The sequence below is a fragment of the Saccoglossus kowalevskii genome, chromosome 13 (assembly GCF_978046115.1).
Source record: "Saccoglossus kowalevskii chromosome 13, keSacKowa6.1, whole genome shotgun sequence".
Taxonomy (NCBI): domain Eukaryota; kingdom Metazoa; phylum Hemichordata; class Enteropneusta; family Harrimaniidae; genus Saccoglossus; species Saccoglossus kowalevskii.
Window position 1 is genome coordinate 33014249 of NC_140653.1, and position 12359 is coordinate 33026607.

General features: G+C 34.8%; 2 protein-coding genes across 2 annotated transcripts in view; one reads left to right on the forward strand and one right to left on the reverse strand.

Annotated features, from left to right (window-relative positions):
• The window catches only part of LOC146735243 (methyltransferase-like protein 27), a 38257-nt gene that overhangs the window by 5909 nt on the left and 19989 nt on the right, over nt 1-12359 (forward strand). The window lies entirely within an intron of this gene.
• On the reverse strand, nt 5210-5854 carry LOC146735244 (putative serine/threonine-protein kinase DDB_G0267514). Its single transcript, XM_085507413.1, has one exon. The coding sequence runs from the start codon at nt 5852-5854 to the stop codon at nt 5210-5212; it is 645 nt and encodes a 214-aa protein (XP_085363539.1).

Consider the following 12359-nt stretch of genomic DNA (forward strand, 5'->3'; position numbering starts at 1 on the left):
GGTCACCTGATTATTTGCCGGGTTTCGGTATTTTATTTACCTCCAAATTTTCGACTCAATTAAAAATTGCCGACTCATTCTTATTCGAAAATTGCGACCAGTTTTGGGTTTCCCCAAAACGAAAAAAAAAAACGATGTGAGCGTTCAAACGGGACTTTCCCCGAAGGCATGAATCCGGGTTTCTGATTGACTGAGAGATTTTTTTTATTGGTAACGAAAATATATTCTAAAGAAACGAAGTTTCAAATAAAAACGAACACAAAAATATCGGCATGCTGCGTTTCTGAATTGTTGATTATTACTCAGTAGTGATTGTAATAATGTACACAAAATAAATTCGTTGAATTGTTATGAAATACAAATAAAAGTCAACTTAGTTTCGTCGTAAGCGAATGATTCCGGTCTCGTATAAATGTTTGGTGCTGTAGGATATCCGCCATGTTCTCTTAGGTCAAATAGGTCAAATCGCTAGATGATGCTGGATGATGCCAACGTGTTCAAATTATCATAGCTTATTTAAATATGTTAATGTTATTGAACGCAATGCAGAAAAGATTGATGTTGTAGTACGATCTTTTGGCTTGGATTTTGATGCGAAAACGGCATGATTTTATTTTAAATAAAAAAATTAGTTGTTTTTAAAAAATAAACTGGGCATCTGAAGAATTTGCTGCAGTTTATGCAGCTCTCTTGGTCGTGGTATACCTTGCGGGCGACGTAATATCAAAATAGCTTAAGCGGCCAATAAGAGCTGCTAAACTGCAGCAACTGAAGAATAATTTAACATTGTTCACAGCTCATTCTCAAAACGAAGCTTACCAGCTCACGCTAGTCACGATAAAAATCATACACGTGTACTCTTGAATAGACGTAAATGACTACGGTAAAACTTAGACTCTATTTTAGCCGGCAGGAATGATTGAAATGTCCGAAAAATGACGCCAAAATACACCTTAAAAGCCCCATTTTATTTTCTTAAATCCTATTTTATTTTTTTAATCCAAGGGCGAATTTACGGCAGAATCTGGTCCCTCAAATAAGGGACACGTGAGCTTTGATTCTAACCGGATACATTGCACTGGGTCGGGGAGATAGTTTGCTAAACTTCCATGTATCTTTTGTCCAATGTACGATGGCCGATACGGTTCATCACTATTCAAAATTCTGATTTCAAATTTCGTAATTCAAAATTCGTCATTCAAAACTCATTATTCAAAATGCATAATTCAATATTCAAAAGTGATAAGAAGTAAGAAGAACAACCATTTTATCCAGGTCCTCATGGCGTGGGTAAGTATTTTTTCATTTATTTCATACTTGTAATCAATCAAAGACTATAGAGAAGAATAGTCTTTGAATCAATGTTTTTGGATATCATGTTGTATGTTAATGTTTTTAACTAGTAGCATTTTCTCTCATAACCTTGATACTACTACTAATACCAACGATACTTGATTTATAATCTAGATGTTTTTTTCTTTCTATTTATCCCAGAGACTGCTAGAATACACTCCAGCTTTGGGACATCACCCACAAGATAGAAATTATCTAATTTATTGGTATTTCTCCCTTAGTTACACACATGAAGAAATAATAAATGCCTTATTTCTGAATCATGGTTTTGTGTTGGTTATATCCCAACTTAAGAGAATTCTACATCGCAATGGAATGGTTAGAAGACATGGGAATAATGCAGCATCAATGGGTGACATAATAGAAGCAATTCGAGCTGAACAAAACGGAAGCTCCGAGTGTCTGGGATATAGATCAATGTGGAAGAGACTAGTTCATGACCACGGTATGAAAGTGAGCAGAGATACTGTAATGCAAGCCATGAGGATATGTGAGCCAGAAGGTGTAGTTCGAAGAAAAAAACATCGGTTGCTCAGGCGAGAATATGTGAATCCTGGACCGAATTTTTCATGGCACATTGATGGTTATGATAAGTTAAAACCGTATGGTTTCTGTATTCATGGTGGTATTTGTGGATTTAGCCGTAGGATCTCATGGCTTGAAGTAGCATCCACAAACAATGATCCTACAGTTATCGCTTCTTATTTCCTGACTTACATCGATCACTTTGGACATGTGCCTCGTGTCATAAGAGCTGACTATGGAACCGAAAACAGTACGCTAGAACAGATGCAAATATATTTTCGGTATAATTCAACTGATTCTCTGTCAGGTGAAAAAAGCTTCATGTATGGAAAAAGCACATCCAATCAGCGTATTGAAGCCTGGTGGAGTATATTACGTAGGCAGGGGGCTGATTGGTGGATACGTCTGTTTAAAGACCTTCAGGACAAAGGGATGTTTGATAAAAATGACCCAGTACATGTAGAATGTCTACGATTTTGCTTTATGGATATACTGCGTAAAGAGATGGAAAAAGTGGCATCATTGTGGAACATCCATCACATTACCTGCAAGAAGAATGCTGAGAGTTTAAGTGGCAAGCCAGATGTATTGTACTTTCAACCTGAAACAGTTGGATGTTGTGATTATAAAGTACCAATTGATAATGATGACGTGGCCACCCTGAAGGAAATATACCCTCGTGATCCTTCACCATACGGTTGCTCACCTGAATGTTTAGAGTTGATTGATACTTTGGTTCCGGGAGTGAAAATGCCCACAAATGTTGAGGATGCCTTAATACTATATTTAACATTAGTCGAACAAATTAAAGAATACCACGACATCTAGTGTAATTAAGACACAATATTTAAAATAAATCCACTGAATAGTCTATTATTCGCATCAAAACATAACTCCCTCTCTCAATAATGCAATGACAGTAAAAACAGTCTCCATGGAACTTTTAAACTGAGATTATATAGGTTGATAAGACAAGTTGCAGACACTGTTTGCATTGTATATACATATATAACAACAAACAGATATTGTAACAAAATGATTTATTAGAAAACAACTAATAGTACAAATGGTTAACAATAAGTAATTCAAACTACAACAGCAAGGCTTTCTTTTAAATTTGAGTATTCCTCTATGTGAACCAATTCAATGTTCAACCAATAACAGTGGATACTTGCTAGAAATACAACAGTTTGCAGTTGTCTTCATTTACAATGTTTATTTGAGTCTCCATAAGTTGCTGTAAATCCTTTTCAAACAAACTGCTTTCTGGCATTATAGTATAACTTGTATTGTTGAAACCAGGAAATGATCAATTTTATAAAAAATATAAAACAGTACAGCTTTAACAATTACTAGCAGAAAGTAACTAATACAGTGGTGTTACTTTATCAACTTGATGTTTTAGCATATACCCCCATTGACTGGTGTAGCAATTTAAAAAGCAGATGTTTTCATACTTCAGATCTAAAAGATTGCTTAAAATGATAGCCAAGAAAAAATTTAAAAAAAAGTTATAAAAAATGTATGTACTATAAGGACAATAGGAGATGCTGCAGGTCACAGTTTGGTAAGAAGTAAATGAAAAATAAAACTCGGGGGGGGGGGGGTCAGTATAGGAAGCTGTACAGGGGAGTGAATATCATTTGAAGATAATATGCAAATTTGGCAATTAGCATAATAAAATAGCACCAACTAATCAGATCTTGCATCCCCATAGTGTTTGTGTACCATGTATCATCCCAATCGACTTTTAGATATTTCAGTGATTTTGCACAGATGGACAAAAATCAAGAATAATAATACCAAAATGTATTGTGAAACTAAGACTACGAATCCTAGTGATCCTTGCCCCATTTTGTTTTAAAAGTGCATGTAATATGAAAACAAACAGACTGTTTTATTATATGAGATAAAATGTATCTAATATCACACCAGTATAAGAAACATGTAATAAAACACTTCTTTAGACTGCACAGGGTTCTTTTACAAACTGTCATGTTCAAATAATAAATGTAATTTTGACAAATTTTGACCTGAAGCATTAAAATCATACTAAGCATAATACACTTCATATGCATAATATAATAGTTTTGAGCATGGACTGAAAACATGATGCTTTGTCACATTTAAACAAAATACATTACATATAATTTTTAGTTAGAAATTGTTGTTAATGGTTGTTAGAGAAATTATTGACCATTTTATTTACCACCAAAACAAAGTTACATTAGCAACTTATTTTGCGGTTGATAATCTTAAACATGTCCAGTGGAAGATCCACTCTGCAAAATGTTCATGATATATATAGTAGAGCAATATAAAGATATGTATGTATTTTCCTGTTCCATGACCCAGAGAATATAATGGATAACTATTATATTAGACTTGTGTAAAAAATAAATAATTAACACACTTGGTTTCATCCTAAGTATTATCATTTCAAAACTCAAAATTCACAACTCAAAATTCAGAATTTCTGAAAACTTGCCCAAAATATTATGAAAGTTATGAAAGATTCAATTTAGAGCATGAAACTTTTATATAACAAAATACTTGACATTATTATGCATCTGTCACCGTAACGCCATAAGTTACAGCGTGCCTTAATTTTGCGGTACCATATTAGGAAATGTGAATTCCAAATATGGAATGATTACGCACGTAAGCATCCTCTAATAATAAAAACAAACATGTCCATCATCGGGGTTTGACCAGACTTCACACAAAGAAGTTCACTATTTCTGTTTTAAACCATGGTGTATACTTGGAAGGAAAAGATGTATAATAATGAAGTTATTATGAGAATACCTCAAAGTATGCACTCATACAGTATGCCACGCATCAAGCTCTGCTGTACTGTCTTTGTGCATACTTTGAGGCATTCTCGTAATAACCTCATATTATACTAAATTATGGATCCGTTAAATAAAACATAAACCATATAATGCTGATTAGAATGAAATGTCTTCTTAGTCATAATAGCACTATATATGCAGCCTTAATGTGTTACTATAAATCGCTGGATGGCTAGACTGACAACAAAACAATTAACTGTTATTTATGCAGCTAATATGGATTGAAACAATAACAATAATTCAAAACATAATTACTGAAACGCTGACAAGACTTCAATCACTGAAGGACGCACTGATGGAACATATTCAACGCATCTGTTTAGTATATTATAGTGGTTCATGGAATCCTTTATATGGGGTTTTCTTTTTTCACTCATCATCTGTAGTATTATGGTTAAAGGATCTTCAACCTCATCATCATCAATATTCCAAGCATCTTGTTCTGTCATAAATTCAATAAGAGTCATACCTACAGATCATACATCAGAGGCAGTCTTGGCTTTTTCTTTATGGAGAAGGCATTCTGGTGCCATGTAAGATGGGGTACCAGCACAATAGCCAACCATAGTGTTTGAGGTGACACTTTGAATGGATTTTACCTTAGCCATGCTCATATCACATATTTTAGTGAGATAAGTGGCTGCTGCAATCACAACATTTGCTGGTTTAATATCCTGGTGAACTATAGGAGGCTTTAGTGCATGAAGGTATGCCAACCCTTGCAAACATTGCTTGGCAATGTTGTTCTTGTTTTCTGTTGAAAGTTTCATTATTTTTTTGATATCATCATCAAATGCACAATCTTCCATATTATATCCTTCAATATATTCTGATAAAAGATATATTCCAGAAGGCTCATAGCACACTGAAATCAACTGAACAATATTTGGATGGCGAATTCTCTCATTTACTTTGATTTCATTCTTCACAATTTTCAGCATCTTCCTTTTCATGCGTTTTATTTGCATGTATTTAATTGCAACTGGAGTCCCTGTCCATTCACCTTGGTAAACTGTGCCAAAAGCACCACGACCAATTTCACCTGCCATCACAAATTCTTCTCGTGTAATTTCAGGAATAGCTCCATTATCAGTAGATGTGTCTGCTGAACATGTATCCATTGTATAGCTGCCACTGCATGATCGTTTATAGGGTTGTTTGAATTCCACTATCTGGATTGGTTTTGATGTCAGCTACATTTTCCTCACCTTCACCAATGGTGATCTTGCACTGATAGACTCCTGGATTATGTTGTCCATACTGCATCAGTTGACCATCTCTATACCATGAGTACATTACGTCATCTCTACCATGGTTGTTTGTTACTATGCCTACAATGAATTCATTCCCACCATAACCAAATATCTCATTAGGATGGTGAAGAATTATATCATCTTTAATATTATGTGCCGATGGATAGGAGGTATAAATGTGACATTCATCATAAGCGGTATCTAGATATGTAGTCTGTCCAATTGCTATGTGTGTAACCCTGAATCCATAGTTCATGGGATCATACTCATTGAAATCCTTGAGAGCAGGACAGTTAACTTCAGTAAACTCTCGACAGGATGACCGCTGCAAACAGTTTAGTGTAACTACTTTATCACTATATCTTGACTCATTTGTTGTGGAATACCTGATGTGGAGGATACTGTTGTTATCAATTATTTTACCTTCAGTTGATAATGGAAACAAATGGTGTGAATTGCTATCCAAATTACCTTCTTTGGTACTGCAACCACTATCTGTGAGCTCTCTTACATCAGTACCACCTGCTCCAGGTAGACTTTGCTCCTCTGCACCTATACCAGTATTAGTTTCAGCCACACTTGTTTCCTGTGTATCTCTACTAATACCACAACTAAGGCTTTGTACTTCTTCACCTACATTGGTATTAGATTCAGCCACACTTGTTTTGCCTTCATCTACACCAATACATCCAATAAGGCTATGTATCTCTGTACCTATACCAGTATTAGCTTCGGACTTGCTAATCTCTCTTTCATCTACACCAGTACATTCAATAAGGTTTTGCATCTCTGCACCTATAACAGTGTTAGTTTCAGCCACACTTGTTTCTCCTATAACTCCACCAATACCACCACTGAGATTTTGTACCTCTGTACCTATATCAGTATTAGCTTCAGCCATGCTAATCTCTCCTTCATTTACACCAGTATCTCCACTAAGGCTTTGTACTTCAGCACTTACACCAGTATTAGTTACTCTGACATCTGACTCCACTTCTCCAGTCTTCTGAGAGTCATATATGTCTTCATCTGCCTCCTTAGACTTGGTCATCAAATACATAGTATTTCTCGAAGTGAACAACCCATGCACTTTTAAGTAATCATTATATGTGCCCGGCCCACCATCCTGGTCGACAAACATACTAATTTTTCTACCACAAAAATCGCCCAAGACATACTCCATATCATCAATATTTCCAAAAGTTGAAATTCCATTTGGAAAAAATACCTCAATAGATGCTTTTAGTATCATTTCTGTGCTAATTTCTAATGAAGGCATTTCAATATCACGTATCCCCCCACCTTCCCGCATGTAAATCTGTTTGTATGCTGAGTTGTACTTTGTCTTCTTGTAGTGTTTCCAACCTACTCGTATTCTGGCACTTTTTTTTCTTGCAATACTTGATTGTATATTTTCTACCTGTGAAAAAATGTGCAAATATATTATTTTGTAACAAACAATGAGATGTGAGAGCTTACATTAGATTTAACATCAAAATCAATAACAGTGACCTCTCTAGTCATGTCGCAAACTTCTAGATTACACACTTATTTAATGTATATATATTGTTACTGTTTTGTAATGCACTTTTAATACTCCTGTGTTGTTGAATAGTAATTGGTCAAAGTGTTGCATACTGAATAGATTTCCAGTTCAATATTTAAAGTTGTATTATCTTCTATATTTAGTTGAAAGCTTAACTAAATCCAGCAATTTGCTACATTTGCAAGAAATCCAGGGAAAAGTGTAAGGGTTTTGCCCAATAAGTGGCAATAAAGTTAATCTTATTCCATAATGCAACTTAAGAGTCAGGTTGCACATTAAAATACGAAAAAATGACAGCAATACACCAGTTCAAAGTTGACTCTTGGTTTGAGACCCCCTAAGTTGCTAAGAACTCTGTATTTTAAAACCGACTGTTTTCAGGCATTATACCAGTAGAACATATATTTTTTAAAAAAACAAGCATTGTTAATGCATACTGTAATCCCCGTTTAGTGTTAGCTGTAGTCGAAGTAAATGTTCAGTATAAGTGACATGTAAAAATGAAAGATCAATGTTTTTTAACACTAACACAGATTATAGATTGTGTTACTGTCAGTATAGTACATACGTGGAAACTGAATTGCTTTGAACTGAGTTGAACTATATCTTATAGAGGAAATAGCGTGAAATTAAAACACAGTCAATCGGGTATCGTTGTTCAAGTATCTCCAAAAGAAATATGGCTTGCATCGTAACCTAATATGTAAGGTCATCATACAAAGTTTGATTGAAAATGCCCTATACAGCTTTGAACTGAATCAGGCCATATTGCCTTGTTCAGCTCCAAGAAACAGTTCCGGACATATTACAGAATATGATTTTACGTTTTTTTGACAAAATGGCCACCATTTCGACAAATTTGATCAAATCTCAAGACAAAACATGTTATTGTGTTACCTTGCAGTATACTACCTATGTACAAACTTTTTACTGAATCAGGAGATATCTTTCAGAGGAATCAGCACAAAAAGGGAAAAAAACAAAATGGCAGTGAGTCGGCCATCTTGGACCGAACCCCGAAGAAAAAAGTGACGTGCACCTATAACCCAATATGCATGATTATCATACAAAATTTGTTTGAAATCACCCTGTACAGCTCCGAGAAACTGTTCCGTACTCGTTATAGACTGTGATTTTTGAATATTAAACAAAATGGCCGCCATTTCGACAAATTTGATCAAATCTCAAAACAAAACATGGTGTTGTGTTATTTATGTAAAAACTTTGAACTGAATCAGGCCACATCTTATGGAGGAATCAGCATGAAAACGGAAAACAAAACAAAATGGCTGCCAGTCGGACATCTTGGACCTAATCTTGGAAAAAAAAGTGACGTGCACCTATACCTATGCATGATCACCATACTAAGTTTGAATGAAATCACCCGAGAAACAGTTACGGAAATGTTTAAATATCAGATTTTCGCAAATTTGAGGGACAAAATGGCTGCCAGTCAGCCATATTTAAACGAATCATAATGAAAATCGGCCAGCATATGTAGGTTATCATACATTGTCTGTATGCCAAGTTTGATTGGTCCGAGAAATGGCTCTAGATGGATGCACGGACCGACGAACGGAACCCAAATTAATAGTCCCCGCTTTTTGACTTCGTCTGAACGGGGACTAAAAAATAGAAGAAAATACAACTTTAAGTTAAACATTGTTTAGTTTATTAAAGTTACAGGTATACTTACTTTATTTACACTTGCTACTTTGTTATGTTTGCTTTGGCATGTACATTTTGATTTATTCTTTTTCTCCCTTATGGATTTGAGTAATTCTTTGACTCTCAGTAGATTTCTTTTTCTCTGTAATATGTGATTATTACATATTATAAGTCTGTGTGACATTGTAAATGAATCATAACATTATATTTATATTGTCTGGGGATGAGATATTCAGTCAAACATAGTTCACATATTTACAAATTACAAGTTTTCTTATTTAATTCATTAAAATATTGTTTTTCATTCTCTTCATATATGATAAATTTGGTGTGGTTAACACGAGATGTGCCATGCACCGCACATTTATTGCATAATTACCTTTAAGAACCAAGTAGGTCCTTCCACTCTTGTTCCAACCTCCTGGAGGTTCACAGAATTTCCCATCTTCTAGGATCATCACAGTTCCAACTTTATCACCTGGGTCATGATAAGTCAACCCACTAGTTTCAGGAAACACTTGTTCTAATATACACGAAAAACAATACATGACAACAGTTTTATGTGAATATGGACATAAAACCACTATCATCATTAGGAAAATGTGCAAACATTGTATGCCATATTGACATGCTATATAATATGTCTATGTGGATAACACTGGAATGTCAGTTGTATTTAAATCAAATTACATGTAATACCATAACTATAACCATGTTGTCAAAGTTCATAAGTCAGAATTACACCAGGCTTTACACCCCCACCCTCCCCTACAGTCATGCAAAACAGGGACAATACTCACTCACGAGGGTCATTCCTACTTTTCCATCTACTATTGGTAATGCCATTTTTTCACCATCACTATCACTAATGCACACTGTCTGGGACATACTGTCAGTTTAAACTCAGACTTGTATTACTTGTCTGACGTTTAAACCACTATGTTTAAACAGGTCTGTAGAGGAATGAGAAATTCAGGTTTTAAATTATTCTGTTATCATAGCTGTAGGTCAATTTCATGGTAAAGTTGCCTTTCCACCAATTTTTCAAATTTAATTGGCTATCAAATCATACCCAGGAATGATGTATATAACATCTCTACTATCTAAAGCTATCCCATTTTATGTTTTTGGTAAAAGAAAAACTATAAAAATAACCATGTTTCATTTTTCTTGTCACTTTTATCATACTATTAGTAATTTAATTTAAGACCTCAGAGCACTGCACTTTGACATGCTGGACTGCAGAATTTGTTGCTGTATTTAGTACCTGTGTTTAATTTGCCCTGAATATGACGTGGCAATGATTTCCCATAAGTCACAACTATTAGGGATTTGTTTACTGTGTATGTTAATTATACATGTTTCTAGAAGGAGTTTTTGTTCTTGCTATCTAGTAGTGTGTTCAACTTCATCAGAGACCAATATAGTGTTTGAGTTTCATTTCAATTGTTTCTTCTGTGCTACCCAAGAATTTTGTCCTATAAGTCACAAAAATTGTGTTTGAACTGTAAGATGTCACTAAAAGGTGGCACCAAGAGACAAAGGAGAAGGCAGACATGGTTGGAAAATATGGGAAAACATAAAGAATGTAAGAAAAAAACAGCCACAATACCATAGGCACTAGGAGGGGAAGAAGAAATGGCAATGTTCTTAAAAGAGAGAAAAGATAAAAAAAAAGAATATGAATCAGAAAACTAGCATGATATGACACTTAATGCAACTGATGGCTAATAACAAATTAAATGCTTTAAACTAATCAGTCAGGCAAATCATAATCTTATAATGAGAAAAAAACATAATTTGGTACAGTAAGGACAAAATCAAGTTATTTTTCATACTTTTTCCCCCTAAATAGGACAGTTGACAGTAAAGTCTTTAGTAGTCATGGTTTTTCTACATTTCTACATTTACTAATCTTGTCTGATTGAATTAAATGTTAACGCCTATAAATGTATTAATTATAAATTTGTGTGCAATGATTTAGTACAAAATTCAGCAAATTGGAAGAGATAGCATTTTAATGATTTTGTGGGGATAGCGTTCCATCAGTCACGTTGTTTTGTTCTATCCGTCACACAGAAAAACTTGATAATATTAGAAACAGAAAGAGTTATTTTTCTCAAAATTAGTATTCCTGCTGAGCTAAACCTACTAGCTTGTGAATTGGCTAAAAACCAAAACCACATTCCTTGAACTGAGATAGCATTCACATAATCAGTGGACTCTATCAAATAACCTGGTCCGTAAATGTCCTATAGTCACAATAGGATTCTGGGTATGCTTCAAAAATATGAATAATTTACCACTATACAATTTTGGAAATATTGATCAAATGTCCCATAAGTCACAGTGAAAGTGACCTGTACAGTACACATATAGCATAACCTGTTGCCACATTTCGCATATTCATGGCTTCAAAATGGCATCATTGTCACGTTTGTATCAAGTCACTGTTCACTGCAACATAATTCTGGCATGTAGTATTGTGTACTTTGTAGAGCAATGAATTTGATGCCACAATAAAGCTACAAGTATGCAACAATGACGCGATATTGAAGCCACATGTTATGCTATATGTGTACTGTAGTTATGATCACCCCATAGTTACCAAGTTTTCTAAAAACAAATATCTGTGAAACCCAAAACATACCATGAAAGTCAAATGCCTAAAAATCATTGTGTGTGTGGGGGGGGGGGGGGGGCAGGCGAAGAAAATGTTTCAATTTGAAGACTGTTTCAATGTTACTGATTAGGACCAAGATAAAGTAGTGTGTAGCGCTATATATCATAATAAACAAACTTTTGTTGAATTTAAGGGTTTAAGTTTGAGGTATTTTGATTTACCAGTTTCACGCCTAATCCGTTAGAGTTGGCAACTTTACCACTCACAGCTTATGATTTCAGCAATTCACCTCACTGCCGAAACCTGACACCTCCGTCCCCCCGGCCCGTCCCACACTCAAAAACCTAACATACACTTATTTAGAATATCCGACTTTGTCAGATAGCATTTTACTGCAATCTGATTGACTCTCACAAAATGTTGCTCATGGTACACAAGCAGACGACTGTCATAACATGATTTATACCGAAAATCAAAAGAATACACAAATGTAGAACAAGAAAACCTTATATTTACTTACCAATTTTGTTAAATTC